The sequence below is a fragment of the Indicator indicator genome, chromosome 1 (genome assembly GCF_027791375.1).
Source record: "Indicator indicator isolate 239-I01 chromosome 1, UM_Iind_1.1, whole genome shotgun sequence".
Classification (NCBI taxonomy): Eukaryota; Metazoa; Chordata; class Aves; order Piciformes; family Indicatoridae; genus Indicator; species Indicator indicator.
Genome location: NC_072010.1, coordinates 45,104,651 through 45,127,982, shown reverse-complemented (window position 1 = coordinate 45,127,982; position 23,332 = coordinate 45,104,651). Strand labels below are relative to the sequence as shown.

The window sequence follows — 23,332 nt, the reverse complement described above, 5'->3', positions numbered from 1 at the left end:
TGGGAACATGAGCAAAGGAATGGGAGAGACTCATTTTGAGGTTCATTGCAGGTGAGTGAGTAAAATATAACTAATCCTCCCCTAAAATGAGATATTACTTGAGGCAAAAAGGGAGGGTACTGACAGATAACCTTGCTTTAGGGTTTATGGGACTACAGGACATTTAATAATAATTCTTACTACATCTCTTGTGTACCTAATTGCATAAGGAATGGTTCACAACTAAAAGACCTTTTTTCTTCAACTCTCATGTCTATTTTTTTATATACTTGCAACCATGTATTATTGTACAGGACTACAGTGATGAGTCATTCTGATGCTTGGTAGCATCCTGTTGTCCATAAATCTTTGGTTCTCCTCCTGTTCTGTTGGTACCTGAGTGCAGAATGTGTAATCTCAACAGGCTTGGACATAGAAAACAAGCTCACAGCTGTTCTGGGTTTTGTTCTAAGCTTCAAAATGATGGTGTAAGAAATATCCTTGCACTTCATACAGTGATGTAATTTTAGGACATTGTGCTGTTATGTCAAACAATGATGAATGAAAGCAGAACTTTTCAACGTGTTGTCTGGCGAAAAACAAGAAAAAAGGAAAGTTTTAGTCTGTATTTTGATTTTGGAGTCTTGAGCTGCAACTGACCTTGAGCTCATATAGAGTTTTTCCTATTTATTTTCTTTTCAAAGGTACTAGTTGGCTCTTGTAGTAGTCTCCTCTATAGGAAGCACCTCCTCATCTTGTAAAGCTGGAACTTCACTACCCCGGTTTCGACAACAAAATTCGAGAATTTAATGTGCCAGAGGGATTTCTGCCCATGAGCTCCAGGCATCCTGAGCTGCCCTGACAATATCTCCTTTGTGCTGTTATTGGCAGAGATCATTAACCAGCCTTGCAGCACCTATTAATGTACAGCTAAAGAAAAATAAGGGATTAAGCATTCTTTGTTTGTTGTTTTTTTTTTTTTTTTCACATCAGTTGTACCCATTTTGCTACCACAAATTCTTCTGATAAAAACGTTCAGGTTGAACATACTGAATAAATACAACAGAAGAGTTATGGGCACCAATCCACTGTAGGCAGTTCTCTTTTGTCAGCACAAATTAACTGATGAAATAATTTTATTATGTGCACAGAATAACTTCCCTTCAGTGGTCAGCTGTCATACTGAAAACAAGAAATAAATGTACCCATATGCTAGCAGAACCTTGCTGTCAAATCGAATTGGTTGCTTATTCCCTATCAGTTGAAGAAGAGCAGGTTCAGAGTCATCTAGAGTCACAGCTTTCAACTTCTACAGGATTGTTGATCATTTTCAGAAACAAAAAAAAAATACACATGCTGAAACATAGCTGATCCACAGGCAGCATTCATCACGTAATCTCTGCCTTTTTGCTGCTTTAGTGGTAAATCAGAGGCCATGTTGATCACAGAGTCATGGAATCACAGAACACTAGGGGTTGGAAGGGACCTCAGAAGATCATCTAGTCCAACTTTCCTGCCAGAGCAGGATCACCTAGACCAGGTCACACAAGAACACATCCAGATGGCTTTTGAATGTCTCCAGAGAAGGAGACTCCACAACCTCTCTGGGCAGCCTGTTCCAGTATTCTGTCACCCTCACTGAAAAGTTTTTCCTTATGTTCACATGGAACCTTCTGTGCTCCAGCTGGCACCTGTTGCCCCTTGCCCTATTGTGGACATCACTGTGAAGAGCCTGGCCTCAGCTTCCTGACACTCACCCTTCATGTATTTATAAACATTAATGAAGTCACTCTTCGGTTTCCTCCAAGCTAAACAGACTCAGCTCCCTCAGCCTTTCCTCATAAGGGAGATGCTCCACTCCCTTAATCATCTTTGTGGCTCTGTGCTGGACTCTTTCAAGTAGTTCCCTGTCCTTGGACTGAGGGAACCAGAACTGGACACAGTATTCCAGATATGGCCTCACCAGGGTGTGGTTGGGATGCACTTAAAGTTCACAGGATCACAGGATGTTAGGGGTTGGAAGGGACCTCCAGAGATCATCAAGTCCAACTCCTTGCCAGAACAGGATCATAGAAGCTAGCACAGGTCACAAAGGAACACATCCAAAAGGGTCTTGAAAGTCCCCACAGAAGGAGACTCTGCAACCTCTCTAAGCAGCCTGTTCCAGTGCTCTGTGACCCTCACAGTGAAGAAGCTCCTTCTCATGTTGATGTGGAACCTCCTGTGCTGTAGTTTATATCCATTGTGGCTTGTCCTATCACAGAGTACAACTGAGCAGAGCCTGTCCACTCCCTCTTGACACCCATCCCTTAGATATTTATAAACATTTATTAAATCCCCTCTCAGTCTTCTTCAGACTGAAAAGCCCCAGGTCTCTCAGCTTCTCCTCACAGGGCACGTGCTCCAGTCCCTTAATCATCCTGGTAGCTCTCCGTTGGGAGTAAATCCCTGTCCCTCTTGAACTGGGGAGCCCAGAACTGTACACAATACTCCAGGTGAGGTCTCACCAGGGCAAGTTACATTTTACATTAACCTGTATCTAAGACCTTTCCATTAAATGAGACTTAGGCATTTTCCTCAACAGAGATACTTTCATTACTAGAATTAATGAAAATGTCATTAGAAGTAAGTTCAAACCTCTTTCCCATCTGACTTCTCTGAGTTCAGTTTCAACAGCTCTGCATCATCTCTCCCTCCATACCTGTTACAATTTCTAACCTATACTGTCATCTCCTCCTCTGTTGCTGTGCATCCTTCTACATGGCATCATTCTTCCTGGCATTCTCCATCATACCTTCCTTCGGGAAACTCTCAGATTTCTTTTTCTGCCTGCCACTATGCTACTTCTTTCTGCTCTCTGTCCTGTCTCCTCTATCCTATTTTTCACTTGCAGGGTTTCCCATTAAATCAGACTCTTTCTGCAGCATCGAAAACCAGATGGGTTTGGAGAGAATTAGCTCTTACGTATATGAGCTGCTGGCAGCATCCTATGCCATGGACTGCACCCCAAGAAGGGTCACAGAAGCCAGGAGTATCATGCTACAAAAGCATGTCAGGTTGATGCTTTTTGCAGGATAAGAACCTCTCAGTGTATCTAGTGCAACTTAACAGGATTGAAGCATTTTTTAGGAATTTATTAATAACATAGAATTAGAATGTAATCAGTGGACATTATGCTCAGTATCAGTACTACAACACAAAATCTTACTAAATTCCTATGATTTCTAACATTCTAAATTTTACTTCTATAATACCATAACACTCATGCACACACACAGAGAATCATATGCAGGCTTACTTGCCAACCATGGACATTTTCTTCCGCATGATGGAGTACATGGTAATCACTAGACTTCATTATACATTGAAGTATTCCAGAGCATTAATATCCCATGAAAAACTCTTTCCTTTTTTTCCTCCGTATGGAGCAATGGTGAGGATTGTTAAAAGGTGTAATTAGAGGCATGGCAGGTAGAAGCACCTCTAGATAAGGTTGCCTGATCATTTCCCTTAAAACCCTGTCTTCAGTTGCTCAAAGTCTGTCTATATGTTCACCATTTAGGCTAACATTTTCCATGCTGCATTCCTGCCTCAGGCTATTTCTTTTTTCTTTTTGAGGGAAGTTTCAAGAAAAAACAATTCTACTCTTCCTGAGACTGAGCCTAGAGGAAAAAAAAATATCATTTTCCATATTGAAAAACTTATTCCAGGGTCTTTTGGTAAAAAAATCTAGAACCTCTGAAGTTTTGTGCCATGAACCTCATGTTTAGTTTGGACCGATGTCCTTTTTTTGTGTCTTCGTAAGCACTTGTGGAAGCCAAGCCAAGCCAAGCTGGGAAATCTGAAAAAAAAAAAAAGTCCTCTTAAAGCAAAATAAATAGTGACTAGAAAAAGACAAGGAGGAGTTTGGAAGGAGGTGGGCAGTGGGGAAAGGGGCAACATGAAAGGGAAGGCAGAAGAAAAGAAGAGGTGGAGAGATGGCTATGGATGTGTGAACATGTTCAGGAGTGAAAATAGGACAGGACTGGAGACAGAGGAAGGGAGAAGAGGAAAAATGAGAGTGGAAAGGAGATCTGGCCAAGGTGAAGGGGAACAAGGAGAGGCTTGGATGGACAGGATTGAAAGGGCCTACCATGCAGCAGCACATTCCCCTACAAAATCTGCTTCTGTTGGCCTGAGTCTTTCCATTGCTTTGCTTTCTCAAGATATCCATTAATACTGCTGGCAAATCATCTCTGTTGCAGGCTTTGCCAAAGATATGTTCTTTTAAATGGTTTTGCTAGTTCAGAAGAGTTACTTCATTCACTGAATGGCCTTTTAGGACCTGTCTCCTGATGCTGATGCACCAAGGACCCGTGCAACTTTGATATTTTTGGGGCTTAGGGTTTCGGTTTTTGGGTTCTCACTCTTGGGTTTAAAAGTTTTCAGAAGACACAACCACTTGCAAAATCCAGTGGTCAGAACATTATACATTTAAATTTGCCAACTGAACTTCATCTGTTTCCCATGAGAGTAAACATCCATAATGACATTGGCGTGGCCTATTTTTATATTACTGTGTATGTGCATAGACCTAGCAGCAATACACAGATTGTGTCTTTTCACAGTTTCACATGAGCCATATTCCTCATTGTGGGTGCATCAGTAAATGTAGCTCCTTTTCCTACTATTTTCTGTGACTTAAACCAGAAACCAGGCAGTACCACTAGATATATTATCCACTGCCCTTGTTTTTGTTTTAAAAGTACAGCCTGTTATTTCTGTCTACTGTGAAGTTTATTCCACAAAAATAAACACAATTTATAGTACAAAGTTAGACATTTAGAGAACCATTCTATATGTTTAAAGGTCAGATTATGTGGTCTCTTTTTTAAATGGTGCTATGGAAAAGACTTAAATTAAACCAGCAGTGTTGTCTTTTTTTATTTGATGTGAAGTGGTTATCCTTTCTGCATCTTAGTGGATGGTTGTTTTGGATTTGAGTTGCATTGAGGCAGAGAATTTCTTCTTTAGCTGTAACGTTTGTGCGGTTACGCACAAAAATCATTTGCTGCTGTACATATTCCAGCCTGTTCACCTCCACCCTCCTGCTCCTCAGAATGCTGAATCTCTCTCCCCTCTTTGCTTGGTTCATCTGAAAGGATTGTTAGTAATGGTTCTTGGAATGAAGAAGCACGCCGGCAATGGTTAGCCAAGAAGAGAAGCAGACAGAGTAGAGTCTTGCATTCAGGGTGGGGCCTATGTTACTGGAGAGAGTGCGTATATTTAAGAACAGAGTAAATAGTAGTTTTTGCCAGATTCTAGGGTTAAAACACAGGTTACAAGGTGTGCTGTGGTATCTGAAATTGAGAAGGAGGTTGCTTGAAGACGGAATAGCTTGGGTTAACTATGGGAAGTCCCTTGAACAGACTTCTACTTAAATCTCCAGAAAATTCATCTTTCTAATGACTCGCTAATGACATCTTTAGAGTTCCCCATAATATGCTTTTCTAAGATTTATCGACAGTGGATTTAGCATAATGTATATTCTTCACTAGGAGAAGGTTTGGGGATGAGAATGAGGTAGATGCGTATTCCAATTTTATTTGTGAAGCCCAGTCTAAGGAGGATGAGGAAGTCCATTTCAACATATCCTGAGTCCCTGCACCTTTTGGAAGTTGTTAATTCCTTGTCTTCCATGCCAAGACTGCCTCTGGTCCTTCAGCTCTGTACTCTTACCGGTGCTGAGCTTTGCTCTAGCTGCTTTTATCCCACAAATTTGGATCCAGCAAAAACACATGCATAAAACTTCTCATTTATTTTATCCCTGCCTTGGGTTTTATTGTTCCTGGACCAACCTGATGGAAACTTTCTAGTATCTAAAATATCTCTAGACTGTTTCAGTGTGTAAGTTGCAATCTGCTACCATTTTGTAGTGGCTTTGCAATATTTTATTTAATATTAAAGGTATTCCGTCATTATTTTCCCTGTTTACTTTCAGTAATAGAACATTTGTATGTTGGATGCTCAGCAAGGTAGAAATTTTAGTAGTCTCAGTAGTTTGGCTTTTTGTGCAGATGAGGTCTCGTGGTATTCAAATAGCTTAGAAAGAGAAAACTCTTTTGCTTTTAAAAAAAAGTTGTTATGTATTTATGTATACAACCCAGTGACAGAGATGCTTAAATACGTGCATATATTACATCCATGCAATCACTTTTACCTCTGTGTTTCTCCAAATAGCTACTCTTTTACCGATTTATAGCAAATTATTTGACTTGTGAAATTATTTTAAATACTGTCTTTGATTGGATGATAGCAATTAATATTCTCTGGTAGATTAGTTACACTGTGCATTCAGTGCCAATTCCCATTCTCTGTGAACCATAGCTGTGCTGGGTACAGTTAACTGCTCTAGCCACATAGTCCCATAAAATCTCAATAAAATCTGAAAACTGTGGAGTATGGGTAATCTTGCTATAAATTGTAATAAAAATTAGCCCTGTAGACTCTATATTCTGACCATTATGTTCATGGATACTGCTGCTTTGTACATAAAGTTTTATGAAATAGATCGACCTAATTCTGCTGCCCCTACAGACACCAGCCTGCTTTGATTGAAAATCTGATAGATGCACACATAAAGCACTTATAATGAACTTCAAACAGGAAGAAAAATACTGTATATGTGCTTCATATAGTATGGACCAGCTTAGTAGGAGAAAATAATGAATTCTATGATTTTTGTGCATTTGTTAGGTCCATAAAGCCAGGATTTGGTTTCCTAAACCATATTAAGTAACTCTGAGCATAATAGTCACTGAGGGCATAATTTCAAATAGCTCCTGTGTCTGCATCTGGAAGTGTTGCTTCCACCATTTAAAACATACAGTAGTGTCTGTGACATTCTCCTTTGACATTCTTCTCCTGGGGAAATCCATGCTGGGCTCCTCTTCTCTGAAAATAAAAAACTACCAAGGAGAGGGATGTTCATTTGCTTCGGACATCAAGCTATGGTGGAAGGCTGGGCTTGAAAGTTGTAAAACCTATTTTCCAAGAGTAACTGAGAAGAACGGAGAAAAGCTGGTCCCTCTACTTGGCATGTGATCCAGCCAGGTGCATTTTTTCAGTCAGGGTTATTTGAAACAGGGGCAGTTTAAGAAAGAGTGAAAGAAATCACTTTTAGCCAGCAGTTTCCCTCTTGCAACACTTCAGGTACCAAACCGTGCAGTATGCCAAACATAGAGACCAAAGTTACGGTTTAGACACTGCAGTAATCACAGAATCACCTAGATTGGAAAAGACAAAGTAAGATCATCAAGTCTGACCATTAACCCAACACTGGCAAGTCCTTGACTAAAACATATCCCTAAGCACGACATCTCTTAAATACCTCCAGGGATGGGGACTCCACCACTGTGCTGGGCAAGCTGTTCCAATACCTGATAACCCTTTCAGTAAATAAACTCTTCCTGATATCCAATCTATTCCCTTGGCACAACTTGAGGCCACGTCCTCTTGTCCTATCACTTGTTACTTGGTTGAACAGATGGACCCCACCTGGCTACAGCCTCCTTGCAGGTAATTGTAGAGAGCTGTAAGGTCTCCCCTGAGCCTCCTTTTCCTAGGCTGAAGAACACCAGTTCCCTCAGCTGCTCCTGATAACACTTGTGCTCTAGGCCCTTCATCAGTTTTGTTGCCCATCTTTGTACACACTCTAGTACCTCAATGCCCCTCTTGCAGTGAGAGGCCCAAAATATAATTCCTAACTATTGGAAGGTTATTGATTTTAATGATGATTACTGTGCCCCTCTGTGAATTACTTATCTTCCAAATTTGCTCACTAGTGCCCTGAGGCCAAAGATCTTTTACTTCATCATTGCTGCTGGGGATTGAGGCATCCCTTCAGCATTGAGTGAACGGTGGCTGGTGAAGAGAGAGCAGGAGCAAGTGAGGCCACACAGCGGTGTTGCCATTGTCCCATCTTCAGGCACTTTCTGAGATCCTCAAGACACTTGTTACTTTCCCAGAAACCAAAGCGTGACAGAGTGGCGTGGCAAAGGCTATTCTCTTCCCAGCAAGGAGCAGAGCCACAGTGGCTCAAGGAGGCACCAAGCCATTTTCCTCTTCAGGGCTGGTGCCCCAGCACCTGACAAGTGGAGAGGCGGGGCTCACACTGCTGAGTTCCCCGGGTAGTCCATAGAGATACCATATGTGGGCTTTGCGCTCCTGAAGGCACTTGTTTCCCTCCACTGGCTGTGTGGGAGTGTTGAGGTGTATTTGCAGTGCAGGTGCCTGAAGACAGGAGGTGGGAGGCACTTCCTTCCCTTTCCATTGTCACTGAAGGCTCTGAGAGCAGATGGTGGCTGATGGAAACCTATTGTCAACTACTGCTGGGTCATGGGGTAATTGCAAGTGGCAGATTATTATTACGAGGTTCAAACCACTTTTTTCGTAGTGTTTTGGTCACTGTCAGATAATAGTGTATTGTGAAGTATGAGTGCCATGTAATTTTCTTAATACTGTAATCCAATATCCTTCTAACACTTTGGCACCAAATGTCACTCTGTCACTTCAGTCCTGCACGCTCTGCAGACACACAGACATACACATGCATAACAGTAGTACTAAGAAGATTCTTATAACTTACTTTCGGGATGGAGGGTAGTGTTTGATTTTTCTGCTCTTAATGGAGGTAAGTGCAAAGCAACTGTCGCTTACAGCTAGAGAGAACAATTTTTACCTGCTGTATGCCAGCATACACTGGAAGCAGCTGGAGAAGAGCTTCTAAGAAAGACATTTGGCAATAGCAAACACGACTCTGGCTTGTTTGGGGTACCTCATGTTTCTGTATGATTTAAACTTCCACTGCAACAAAAACCTGTGGCTGTGTTTGTGAGAGCAAACACATGACTCAGGCATGGATCAAAACTAGCAAGGCTACAAGGGCCTCCCCGCCATCCAGACTGATGGCTGACCTAACACAGGTCTTGGAATTATTATTCCCACTGCAGACCTGTGTAACTTTTCTTATGGCTGGCAAGTCTAGTGGGTGGATGTCATGGCCACCTGGAACTCTTACTGGGAGCAATCATTTTGATTAGTGGGTTTAATATTAGGCATTCTTGTGAGAAACCAGTGTGGGAAGTTTAATAAGTGAAACAAAAGCAAATGGACTCTGAATTTGGAAATCCTTTCAAAAAGAAGAAACAGATTTTTAAAAGAGTGACTAAGCATAATTCACTTTTTATTATATTGTGATGTGTCAGCAGGCCTACATGTATGTATGTTTACAAAGTTATTAACAGACAAGTTAATGCAAGAAACTGAGGTGTTTAGATAAGAGATGTTTCAATATTTCAATTTGCTGAAATTTTCACTCTCTGAGTTCACGCCAGCAAGGATCATCTCATAATGAGTCATTTCAGCAGTAGTTAATAGTATGGCTTGCAAAACCGGCGGTTGCTTTATTTTCTCATGCTCTTAAATATGTAACCCAGGGGGCTCTGATTTGCCTTTAACTTGGTGTGTAGACAAGAAATTACTTTTAGTCGGTCTTCATGAGCCTACTGATTGGATGAGTTTTCATGTCTTTCACTCACAGGAATTTTAACTGGAATGAAAAAAAATCAGGTTGTGGTGACAGCAGTGTGTTAGTCTCTGGCCCTTTTCATCCTTGAGAGAGCCCAGATTCAGGCTACCTACTATGGGCATCCAGCTTCTGGATTTTTGACTATGTTTGGCCTTGCCTGACCGGGTCAGAGTACTTGAGCTGCATATCCTTAAATAATCACTGGAAAGAAACAGAGCAACTAGGGCATACTCAAGTGCAGCCCAAATATGACAGACAGGGAATAGCATTTACTCAACAGCCTGGTAACACCAGCACTTGTATGAGAAGTGAGCAGTGGCATGCTGAGCTTTTGTCAGCCTGGAGAGATGTAAATCTGTGCCCCCACCAAGAGATTCCCCAATGCAGAGAGAAGCATAGGTTTAGACAGTGGAGAAGGAAAAGAATAGCCTGATGATGTGGCCCTCTGCTTAGGTTATTCCCCTGATAAGACAGAGGGGGAGGATCTAGCAAGCTTGATCCTTCCTTGAGATACTGCTTCCATGACATGGCTAATCCTGTACCATATCAGAAATGACATAGCCATGTGCCAGAAAGCAAAAATTCAATCAGTGCTCATTAGAAAGTTGCTGTGCAAGTTTAAAACTGTTCCAGCAATGTACAAGGAGGCATTTTTGTCCTGGGAAACAGGATCGAGTATTGTCTGGCCCCCACAGCCTGCATAAATTTTAAAGCCAAGAAACTGTTTAGTTTGATAGAAATAGAAGCAAGCTTGTATCTGATCCAGATCAATTTTTTTCCTACTGGCAACTGACAGTTGGCAGATAAAATATTAATGATGGTAGACCAAGTTCTGAAATATTTACAGGCTGGTATGCATTTTATGTGAAACCCCTTTGCACATCTTGCCTTAAAACATGTGGGAAGAGTTAAATGCTAAGAAGGAAACTGGTTTTGGTACAGTTTGGCAAAGAGGGCTTTGAGAAGTGATTGCATATACGTACATGCATCCAGAGCAACTCTCTGTACTTTCTTTAGCAAAAAGAATCGTTGTTTCTTGAAGCCAACAAGGATGGAAAGCGACGTGGCTGCTTGCAGCCTTCAGCATGTGCAGACGTTCTTAAATAACTTCCCTGGCTTACCACTCTTTTCATCATGGAGTGCTAACAGCTCACTTCTCTGGCTCCTGTGCACTCTTTCAATGACACCTTTGTCCCAGGAAAGCAGTCTCTGACTCGTTTCTTTTTGCTTGCCTCGCCTTAGCCTTATTCACACTTCACAAAATCAACAGATAGCTCTGTCAGACAAATCTTGCCTTTCAGGAGGAATAGCAAGGACAAGAAATCCAGCTAATTTTTAAGACTTGAGCTTTATTAATTAAATGTGTCTGCCTGTAATAGGGAGGACTTGATTCAGTAACCCTTCTGGACCTGGGGTCTTAAGCTGAAGGAAAATCTTGGTTGTCAGAGCAAGGTACAGAATGAAGGGAGGTTAAAATGCACTGGCATGTTTTGTACGTTTACCTTGCTTGCCAATTGCATTCCATTACTCACTTCTCTTCCACCTTTTTCATCTCATTTGCTAAACTATCTCTTGTCTGCATCTCTTCATTCTTTCCAGTTTAATGTTTGTTAGGCCCATAATTACTCTTAGTTTGATGTTTATGAACTTCTGCTGGTATTTATAAACCTTGGTGCCAGCAGTTGGACAGTTGTTCTTGGATGTCCAAGAGAAAGTCAAAGCTGTTGACATAAGTAGGAGTCATGAACTCTGTATGTATAAAAACCCTGTACTGCAGTTTGCACACTGCAGTGAGTGTTGAGGAGGAGATAACGGTTAGGCTTTCGTCCAGCTGGTTATTCACATGGCTCATTTAGAGGAGGAGAATACCTTTAAAGGCTGTTATTCCCTGGAGCAGCTGCAGCCATGCTGATGAGAAAACAGGGCAGTGTACACCAGCTGGCAACAGCGAAGTTCAGCCTCCTGGTTAGTCACCTCGGTTCCTCAATGCCTTGGCTACCCAAGTCTACAAGCTGAGAAGAGATCACAAATGGAAAGGGAGGCAAAAGCGATGTATATGTGGGCTGATATTAAAAAAATAGGGGAACAAATCCTAGACCATTCTGTAATTTCATTATCAACTTCAGTTAGGTTCACTGCAAATACATAACGAAAAATGTTCTTGGATTGCCTGTCTTTGAATTTGCCTGCTGATGTTTCTGTTCCTTGTCTTTTGTCTTCATCATGTTCACATGTCACAGGACATCATAATGTCCTCAGACATTGGCATCTGACAGGGCAAACGATTCCCAATGGGCTAAATTATCCCTAGGTGCCAGAGCACAGCCCCATTGGCATCTTCGTGGCTATGTTAAGATTACAGGGAATTGGATTTACCTCACAAGCAGAAACAAAAAGAAGATAATTGAGAGTTTTCATCCTAGCACATTCCTCGGGTAGTGTTGAAACAACACCAAGTATCATCACAGTATCACAGTATATGAGAGGTTGGAAGGGACCTCAAGAGATCATCAGGTCCAACCCCCCTGCCAGAGCAGGATCATTTAGGATAGTCCACACAGGAATGCATCCAAGTGGGTTTTGAAAGTCTCCAGAGAATGAGACTCCACAACCCCTCTGGGGAGCCTGTTCCAGTGCTCTGCACCCTCACTGTAAGGAGGAATCTTCAAGAGCTGGCAATTTGCAATAATAATGAAACAACATATACATTTACATCATCTCTCTTTATGTAGGAATATTCATGCTTAAGTGATCAAAATTGGTGTGTAATAACTGTATTGCAGACTAAATGAGGTAACATCGTTTGTTGTTTCAAGTTAGTCTTAGGTTTAAATATTAAGAAAGTTTACAAAATTTCCTACTTAAAACTTTTGCTGTAGTGCAAGTCAGATTGAACCACAGTCAATAGGAAGTATTGCATACATATCTTTTTGGTTTGTTTACAAACATTAGCTTTCAGAAGAACACCACATATGGCATTTAAATATTGGGCAGATACAAACATGTAACTTACAAGTTAACAAGATTCACTTTAAGAAAAACGGAAGAAGTAATGAAGTAATAATAATCCCATACTTGCATGCAACTCCTAAAGCTGCGTTTAAGAAGGAGCACTGGGGAACAAGGTAGAAGTAGCACTTCTTTTCAAATAGCTTTTTTTGGGCTAAATGACCTGACTAGATGGTTCAAGTGTTCTTAGATCATGTATCAGATCATCCCTAATGCTCAGGTATGCATCGAATACCATGATACAGAAGTTGCCATTTTAAGAAACACAGTGAGGATAATGTTCATTCTACCTAAAACAGTTAAATGTTTCTAAGTTGCTGTATGTTTGTCTCCTGTTGATGGTCGTAGTCTTTGCTTTGATGAGCAAAGGTGTTTTCTTTACCATACATGAAGAAATAAGCAGTCCAAACGTAGCCAGTATTTCTGAGAGAGCTAAACTGAGGTAGTAGAATGCTAATAGAAGTTGTACTGTGCACTCGAAGTGCTTTCAGAAGGGGTTGTTGCATCAGCCTACCAAACATATTTTAATAGTATCTTCTTTATGAAGTTCTTTAATGTAAAAAAATGCAGCGGAAGGGTAGTTACTACTCACTGTTCTATTACTCAGATGTTTCACAGCTAACACATAAGTTAAAATTTAAGACCAATGTTTCCTCAAGTCATCACTCATATGGGGAGTGCTTGCTTTTCAAGAGCTCAGCTATCTATCCATCAGTTCTGCTGTTATGGCTGCACAGCTGCTGGAGTTATCTACAGCCCTCCTAACTTTCATAGTAACTCAGTCCCTTTTCCAGAGTTAGTGAACTTGATAACATAAAAAACATGGCAAAATGAGTAATCTTAACTGTGACTCTTGGACCTAGTATTGAGCTGAATTGTTTATGATCTCTGAAGGCATTGTGTGACACCTGTTGTCCAGGGCTGCATAGGAATGGCAGCAACCTTTCTTGAAAAGCATGTTGCAAGACCTAGAAAGTGTCCTATCTCTGACACTGCAACACAGGAGAGCACAAGGTAATAAACTGCAACAGTTAGTTCTGTAAATAATCTTGGATTCCCCTGTTTCACCTGAACAAATAAACACACTTTTAAATAAATCTCTTTGCCTGTCTTTCCCCTTCCCGTTTCTCCCTTGCAGAATCAGGCATCTCTCCAGTTTTGCTCTCTACTCCAGCTGCTTTTGGTGTCTCTCAGCACTTACTAATACTACATGATATTTAACGAGTGAGGAGGAATGTCTCTGTCTACATCACCTCTGAAGTTTGTCTCTGGGTCTGTCTCCTGACACAAGCAATCCCTAGTTTCTCTTGGGGCTATCTCAGCTGACACTTGTGCCCCGTAGTCCCCACCATGCCCATCTCCTGATTTTCTCACCTACCCATACGTGGGTTATACTTTTATCCCTTTGGAGGGGAGCAGCAAGGATAAAAAGGAAGGCAAGTATGTTTCTGCTCTCCCTTCTGCACAAAATATTACTGGTGGGTTGATCTTGGCTGGCTGACAGATGCCCACATCTCCACTCTCACACTCCTCCGCCCCAACAGGGCAGAAGGAGAAAATAAGATGGAAGAGTTCATGGGTCAGAATAAAGACACGAAGATCACTTTCTGATTACCATCACAGACAAAATGGACTTAATGGGGAAAATTAATTTAATTTATGGATGATTAAAGGTAGATTAGGATAGTGAGAACTACCACTCCCCAAGCCCCTTTTCCCAGGCTCAACTTCACTCCTTCATTTCTGAGTCCTCTAGCTACATCTCCAAGATCACCACAGGGGGATGACAAATGGGCTCTGTGGTAAGTCCATAATAGCCCCTTCCTGCCACTCCATCATCGTCACACTGTTTCCCTGCTCCAGAGTGGGGCTCTCCCACAGGCTGCAATTCCTATCAGGAAAGCCTGCTCCACTGTGGCCTCCTCCAGGGGCTGCTGCACCGTGGAGCATCTCCTTCCCCCCCTCCTCTCACCTTGGAGCCTGCAGGGCTGTTGCTTGTACTTTCTTCCTCGCTCTGCCTGTGTGTTATTTTTATTGCCCTTTCTTAAATATGTTTTTCCCCAAGGTGCCACCTTGGGCTCAGGTGTGCCCCACAGTGGGTCCATTGGAGCCAGCTGGAACTGGCAGTGTCTGGCAACAGCCAGGTGACACTGGTGTCTTCTCACAGAGGCCACTCCTGCAGACCTGTGCTGCCAGCACTTGGACACCTCCACCATTGCCATGCAATACGGATACTGTAAGCTGCAGATGGACAAAACAATCCTGCAGTTCCTGGTCTTCAGATGTTCATAGGATCTGAGACTGTGTGACTTTCCAAAAAAATCTGACTAAGCCTACCTGACATTAGTCACCTGAAAGTTAGTTGCCTGTGTGAAATCAAATGCAGCAGCTTTGCCACATGTTACATGGAGGGAAGACTCCAATGTTACCCTCTGAAGGTGTTGAATTGAGTCAGAAATCAGGACCTAGATCAGATGCCTAGATTTGAATTGGAGTGAGATGGGTCCCAGCCTGGTATCTCACGAAAGATACTCAGAATCAAAGATTGCTCCTGAAGTTTTGCTGTAACATTTACTCTCGAGTGTGTTGTGTTGTACAAAGCATATGTAGCCTTTTCACTTTGTGAAGACAAGCAGAGTAAATAACTTGAGGGTAAGACTGAGTTTTTGACAGTTACTACATGCACAGTTCTATTTCAGGTCTGCCGAACGCGTCGGTGTGGCCTGTGTGTGTTCACACACCCACATGCAGCTGCAGCACCGCTAGCTGACTTTGCCAATCCATCACCTGATTTGGGAAGCTCAGCACAAGCGATGCCATCCAGCCCAAGCAAGTGGATGTGTTGCGTGCCCTGGTGTTGTTCAGGGACAAGATTAATGTCAGCACGCTCATATTAATCCATTATATGTCTCTTTCCAGCACAAATGGACCCCCGAGGCCTATCTCCCAGACAAATTAAAAGTGACAGTGATGATGACGACCTGCCAAATGTGACCTTAGATAGCGTTAATGAAACTGGATCTACAGCGCTCTCCATAGCCAGAGCAGTACAAGAGTAAGTATCACGTTCCCAGAGTGAGATGAGTGTTGCTGAGGTGTTCACAGGCCTCGGTGGTGCTGCAAGGGTGTCTCCCCAGCTGTGGGCCAGCATAACTGCCGGCATCTCTTCTGTGTTCCCTTCGGGAAGAGATGACTTTCTCTCTTCTCGCTCTCTGATTCTCTATGCCTTTTTTCATTTCTACCTCCATTATTAGGTAAAGTTTCAAATGGAAATTGTTTATCTCCCTTTATTTACTCACAAAGCTAGTAGTGGTTTTTTATATCCCCTCCAAAGGCAGACCAGGTTAGACTTTCACTCAAAAAGCAAGAATTTTTTTCTTAACTGAAAACTGCGTCAAGAAATGCATGCTCATTGCTGTTAAATAGGAACTACCTACATTTCTCCTGAAGGACAGTGTCACTGAGAAGAAATTAGGGAGAGGCTTTGAAAAACTTTACCGTTGCTGTTATTTTGCTATGTACTTTTACTCACTGGATGGACAAATAAGTTCTTGTTTTCATGTTTATATTGCTTCTTTAAAAAAAAAGAAACAGTTTATCATGAACACTAGCAATTCTGTAGATGCATGAGCTTGTTCAGTCACTGTAGCATCTGGAAGGGAACCAACTGTGAGGTAAATAAGTATTAATATTCCCATTTTATAGGTGAGGAAAATGAGGTTACACATAAAGGTCACCCTGTAGGTCTGAAGCAGAGCTAGAAATAGAACTAGCGTCTCCAGGCACTGAAGCCTGTGCTAGACCCACAAAACACATTACATTATTTCAAAGGTTCAAAATATGGGCATTCTGGACATTATTAAATAGGAAGAGAGATAATACAGAGTATTAGACATTGTTACCATGTACTTTATTATAGAAGCATTTTAAATGTCTTAATGTGGTATCTAAAAGTACTTATATTTTGCTGTTTTCTTGGCCATCAATACCCAAAAGTGCTGATGTTTCTAAACTGTGTTTGAGGAGGAACTACTTCTTTTGCATTTTCACCAGACATTTGCTAATTTATCTTCTAGTCAAGCACAGAAACTGTGATCCTCACACCTATTTTCCCCTTAAGCAGAGAGGGAGGTCTCTATGAAGAAGGCAAGGCATTGGCTGTCATTGAGATTAGCATGCTCCTCCTCCAACAGTGAGAAAGGAAGGGAAGGTTTCTTCACCAGTGACACTATTGCTTGATAGGCAAGCCTTGGCACTTACTTTGAATTCTCCTGATACAACACCAGGCCCTGAAGTGCTAAGTATTTTTTCTCAGTTTATAGCACACATAATAAGCTAGAAAAATAAAACAACCCATCATGATTTTGCACTAAATTATTCTGCCTAATTAATGAAAGGAGGAAAGCATGGAATGCTAGCAAATACTTCTAATATGTGACTGGCCAGCAGATGCTGTTCGCTGGGCTTGATATTGCTTAAACACTTAGAGAATTGGTCAAACCTTGAAAAGCCTTTTTTCTTTAGCTTTTCCACAGTGCATTCCACAGTTGGTGAAGGTAAATGTGCTGACTATTACTTGGCTGGCTCTGGAGCTTAAGAATTAAATTAAGAAATTTAATAATGTAACATCAACTCATCCTTGTTACAGGTTTTATTTAAACAGTAATCTGTTAGTTTATTTCAAAAGCCCTATTAGGAAAATCTAATTTGACTGTGATCTGTGATTTGTCTTCTTCTTTACTTCATTCTCAGTCATAAACACCACACATCCAGCTGCTGAGCTGAAGGAAGACCTTTGCGCATTATACCGACCTCAATCCGCTTCTTTCTTGGTCTGCAATGTAGTGTGCTGTACAGGCAGGCTCTAGTCTGAATTTTTAGGCATCTAACTTAATTTTAGAGATACAGCAAAACAGTCCACTGAAAAAAAACCCTACATTGTGCATACCCTTATTGCAGAGAGGAAAGTGCCTTTGAAGCCTTCCAAAGGGAGATCCTGTGTGCTCAGTTTCAGCATTTAAACTTAGCAGAGAGGCTTTTCCTCTGAGGACATGGAAAAACCTCTCCTGTTCTGCTGAATAACTGGGAAGCACAGGGGCATGCATGCTTCAGTAGGCAGTAAAGTGTTAGTCTAAGTGCCCTAAGTGAGGCAGGCTGGACCTGAGAGTCTAGAATACTGTTCCACAGAGTGTGTTCATACTTAAGCGAGCTTGTAGGCTCTTTCTTACAAATAGCTATACTCTTAACAACAAAAAATAAATCCTTTCACATAACTGGATAGGAAGAAAAACATGGCAGCTCCAAAGGACTGGCAGCACCCTTTCCTTTGGTACAAGATTGCAATTGTGCAGTCTTCTCTTTTTTTAAAACACCAAGCCAGGTTTGTAGACACTAGTGGAAGGTGCAAGACAACAGTTGACCTTTCCTGTTTTTTCAGACAGAGAGATTTGCCTTTTGCCACCTCTTCTCCAGCAGCAAAGGAGTTTATAATATCCCACGGTGGATATGTGCTTTGGGTTGGTTCTCTGCAGCACCTCACACAATGTGTGAGGCTGTGGGGTATTGCTTTCATCAGGCTCCTGACTTCTGCTGTGTGCTGTCTGTGGGTCTCCAGATTCATCTTTCTTAGTTAGAAATCTGCAATGTAGGTATTTGCATCCAAGCCAATTATCCCACCTCCCTGCATATAGGCTGGGTAGCAGTTGGTACTTCCAGGTGGTGATTCTTTTGACCTATTCTAGCTGTCTGATTTAGGGAGAGAGAGAAACTCAAGCCCATGAATGCCCGTTCCTCTCCACTGACTGCAGGCAGTGCAAACAGCTGCCAGGGACATGTGTCAACACTGCACATCTCTGGTTTGAGGCGAGGGTACAGCAATCCCCACAGCACCTGACCGAGGAGTTAGCATTCCAGAAGCTGGGAATGACAGGACAATATTGAATGCTTCAGCATCTTCTCTTGGATCTAAATCTGCCAGGTGGGGTTAGCGATGTCAAAGTTTGAAGCACGAGATGAAGGAAATCAACATATTGGTGTTTGGGGAGGCACAGTTGTTTTGATACAGCTATTTTAAAGCTTATTGTCTTGGAAATTACCTCTGTGGCTGGGTCACAGGATAGTTAGGAATGCCTGTGTGAAAGCTTTGCTTTTTGGGTCCTCTAAAACTGGAAGGTACCTGCAGTTTTGTTTCAGGTCTACTATAGCCTCACAAGGAAAAATCTTACCAGCAAAAATTGTGACAATCAGATACTAAGAGCCATGTATTTGGCTTTAGGTTTTTATTTATGCAAACACAGTGAAAATTTACTTGCATATTTGTAAAATAACCAAGTATGACTATTTTCTCGCTGGGAAATTGCCTTCTTGCTATCAGGTTTATATTGGCTGAGCTTGCAGACTTCTCAGTAGTTCTTTTGGAATGACTTCATAGCCCTTCTTCAGTTCAGCAAACCCAATCAATAAAGTAAAGTTATAGATAAACAAAGTCATTATTTCAAGCAGGGTACTTTGGTGAAATTTCTTTATGTGACAGTGCTGCTTTATGGTAGTTGCTGTGCCTTACCATAAAATGGACTAAGAATAATTTATTAATCTCAGATAATATGCTCTGGCTGATAATAAATATTGCAGCAATATGTAGATTTCACTGGGCTTTGCATTGTAAGCAGCATTTCATCCTTTTCATGGTGTGTTTTACAAACTCATTTTGACATGTAGCTCTCTAACAAAGAGCAGATTTTCCTCTATATGCCAGACACCACTGGGGCTTATTACACAGCAAGAATAGCATCATATATTCAGGGTCAAATCTCAGATATGCTCTAGAAATCTTTATGAAGCCAAGGGAAGACAAGCCATTAGTGAAGCCCTGGAAGACCACTAAAACTTTTCAAGGGGCCACCTCAAAGGCAACATACTTTTCTCTCAGCCTGGCAGCCCTTCCATCCCTAGGCAGCCATGCTGCAGCAAGGCTCAGGAGCCACTTCCATGGTACACAGTAATGCAAACCTTGAACAGAGCATTATCTATCTCCTTTCTCTGCGCACATGTACAGTAAAATACATTATTTTACAACATGTACCTGTCTCTCCCTGAATATGCACAACGTAAGATCTCCCATTTGCGGAAGCTCAGGTTAGAAGTGGGAGAGGCAGAAGGTGATTTTTAGCAGTTTATTTACTTTACAACTTTTGATCAATATGTTGGTAAAAATCCAAAGATTCAGAAATTCCCCCTTCTCTCTCTAGACTTCCTTCTCCTTAGGGATTATAAGTGAAGGGAACACCTTCGGCAAAACCATTTTTTCTTTCAAATAATGTCAAGGAAATTATAAACTATGCATATAAACTGGTGATGCTTTAGGTAGCCCTCTGTTTTTTCTGGGAAAATGAAGAGAATGAAAATTCAAAGAAGAAATCCTGAATACTTGTAGTTATAGCTTCAGTTAATTCATAGTAATGTGGTTTGTCATTTGGATGTGACCGTGGTGGCATATAGCGTGAACTCTTCTTTGTGCTGAGCTGAGTACTACTGAGTGTTTCTATAAAAATAAGATTAGAGGGTTTGACCATACCCCTTTTCTTTTTTTTTTTTTGGGTGCTTTACTTGATTGATACATTGATGCTAATGTGATGGTCTTTATTTTTAAATTCTACTGGCTTTTATTATTGCAATACAGTGGAAGATAGTTTTGGATACCATAGTAGTGAAAAAAGAAATTCCACAGCAGACTGACAGTGTAGCCATGGTACCAATGTACTCTATTAAGTTGATAGGTGTTTTTCAAGTATAATTTTTCTCCTTAGATCTCCTCTTCAATGTAAATTAACTTCTGTGGCTGTTTTTCATCTCTTTTGAGGTTTAGAACTGTGTTCCCATCAGCCATTCATTTTCTGCGCTGGTATTGTCTGTTTTCCTGCTTCAGCTGCACTCGTTGCTACCATTGTGCTATTCCTTACAGGGAGCTTTCACCCCATTTTTTTCTTCTACTTGCAGACAATGTACTTTGTCCTGAGTGTCCCAAGAAACATAAGCAAGGGTGTTTTGGTTGTACTTGTGTGACTTTTGCATCTCTTTCCTCTGTTACATCTGCTCTTTGTGAACAAATGCTTGTTTTGTAACTGCCATACAATTGCATGGTGATTTTACAGATGGAGCACTTGCTAATGCTGGCCCAGAATTTCTCAGATGTTTTTTCCACTGGAGAATGCTAATTGGTCTAAAGCAAAGTTATGGGAATATATCAGTTTCAATTTTATTTTTCCTAAGAATATTTCCCAAGTCTGGGATGTGCTTTTCCATGGCTGTAAGGCTTTAGAGCAGAAATCTGTGCGGTTGCTGCAATGCTCCTGGTGGAAATGGGGCCCCTCAGTAAACAGAACTGTCTGTGGTCCTCTCACCTCCCCACACACTATGTGGTGGAGCGTCTCTTCAGTCTCCTTCAGAGTCACTATCAAAACTGAACTGACTTTAAATTAAACAGTAATATTGAAATAAGTGTGCGTGCAGGTATGTAAGTGAAAGATACTGGTGAAACAGAGCCCTATAGGGCAGACAATCATCTGTATTATGGTTGATGCCACCACAGTGTTGCTATTTTGGGGATGTTTCTGTTCTAGGTTTGTTTTATTTTCTGTCAGCAGTCTCAGATATGTGTCCTGTGGCAGGAAAGAAAAGGTTTCTTCAGTGGAAAATGTTGCTGGGTCAGAAGTTGGCTAATGACACGAGGGCACCGAAACAGGTCAAAAGAATGTGCTGCATCTCAGCTAGCTTAGGGAACTTCTGGGCAGTACTAGATTGTCTGGTCTGGATATATGCTTGCAGCAAGGTTCATCTCTCACAATATAATATGTCTAAAAGTTAAGCTCAAGTATTTTTTATTTTCTCAGTGGAGAGATGTGCATACTGCTAGGTCCAATCATCTCACCTGGAATACACCATCTCACCTCACTGGGAGTACTGCATCCAGCTCTGGAGCCCTCAGCACAGGCAGGACATGGACCTGATGGAGTGAGTCCAGAAGAGGGTGACAAAAATGGTCAAGGAGCTGGAACACCTCTCCTAAGAGGACAGGCTGAGGGAGCTGGGGTTGTTCAGCGTGGAGAAGAGAATACTCTGGGAGACCTAATAGCAACTTCCAGTACTTGAAGGGGGCCAACAAGAAGGCTGGACAGGGACTGTTTACAAAGGCCTGTGGTGAAAGGACGAGGGGCAATGGCGTCAAACTACAGAAGAGCAGATTTAGATAGGATGTTAGAAGAAAGCTCTTTACCATGAGGGTAGTGGAACACTGGAACAGGTTTCCCAGGGATGTAGTTGAGGCCCCATCCCTGGAGATATTCAAGATCAGGCTTGACATGGCTATGAGCAACCTGATCTAATGGAGGATGTTCCTGCTCATTGCAGGGGGGTTGGGCCACTTGAGCTTCGGAGGTCCCTTCCAACCCAGCCCATTCTATGATTCTATGATCTCATCATGTGTGATCATCTACCTTCTGGAGGTGCCTGCCTTTCCCAATGCTTATAAAGGAACTCGGACAAATGACGTAGGAAGAGTGATAAACCTTAGCACTGGTGATGTTATATATGAGGAATCCCCCTCTACGTTGTTTTCTAAGGCCATACTGGAAGCCTGTGACTCAAGCAGAAACTAAACCAATGCATCTAAACTTAGGGTCTGTGCAACTAATCCAGGTGTGATTTTTCTTACCTACTTGTGGTAGAGACTTTTTCTGTAGGGTATTTATATGACTCTTTACAAACTTTCTTCTAATAGGATTTCAGGTCTCAGAATCCTCTGTATATAAAAATGGATGTGCCTTAAGTTGTACTACGGTCTTCTACTGCAAGAGCTTGAAAGCCCAATATACCTTTGGGATTTGCCATTTAGGCACTAACTATAAGCTTTTGGTTTCAGTAATCCAATGAACCTGTACTATTTTTAAAAGCTTGGGGTTTGTTTTTTTTTCTCTCTTTTCCTTTTTTTTTTTCATATGTAATATTTTACCTCCAAAAGACAGTTTAATCACTTGGCAGTTGGGCAGTAAAATCAAAGGATGCCATTCTGTGCATGCACAGAGATTCTAGGATTTTTGGTGTGGAAATTTGCCAGTATATGTCCCAGAGCCTTTTGCCAGGGTAACAGATTTCTCATCCTGCAGTGATCATTAGGAACAAGTGCCAGGTGGAGAGCAACTGTAAATCAAAAGCAGCTACTACAAAGAAATTGACATCGCTGTCTGCTTTGAATGGATGGTATTGCTTAAATGACAGTATATTAGGAGATAGGGATATTGTCAAATTGTTCCCTGAAGAAAGCTGATTTGAAAATAAAAGTGCTTTTAGCTTGATCTACACAAAATTACGTTTTCCTATCTGCCCTATAACATTAAGTTACCATGACTCTTGAGTACATGAATCTAGAGCAAGGACATATTGCCATTAGGATGTCTGTTCTTCTTTTGAATCACTTTGAAGTGCTAGACATTGCTCTTCTTTACTTTTTTTTATCAGTCCATTGCTGGGAGTAATATTTTCCTTTTAAGAGAAATATTTAAATTAAGTGTATAATGAGCTGGAGGAAGCAAGGCATCCTGGCTCTGCTAAATTCCAGAGGAGTTTTATGATTAACTTCATTGGGTCTAACGGTTAATCTTAAAACTGTTACAAAAGTCTGGATGCTAAAGAGAAAAAAAAAGGTAACCAACACTTAAGTTGTTTTGGAGACCAGCATGGTGCAGCAAGACAGTGTTTGTAGCGTGTGGGTTCCTGGATACT

The 23,332-nt window shown here is 41.5% G+C and overlaps 1 protein-coding gene across 1 annotated transcript in view; it reads left to right on the top strand.

Annotated features, from left to right (window-relative positions):
* KLF12 (KLF transcription factor 12) overlaps positions 1-23,332 on the top strand; it is a 144,250-nt gene that overhangs the window by 67,650 nt on the left and 53,268 nt on the right. The window contains exon 3 of the mRNA XM_054384605.1: positions 15,476-15,611. Within this exon, the coding sequence (XP_054240580.1) occupies positions 15,476-15,611 (136 nt within the window). The remainder of the gene's footprint in view (positions 1-15,475; positions 15,612-23,332) is intronic.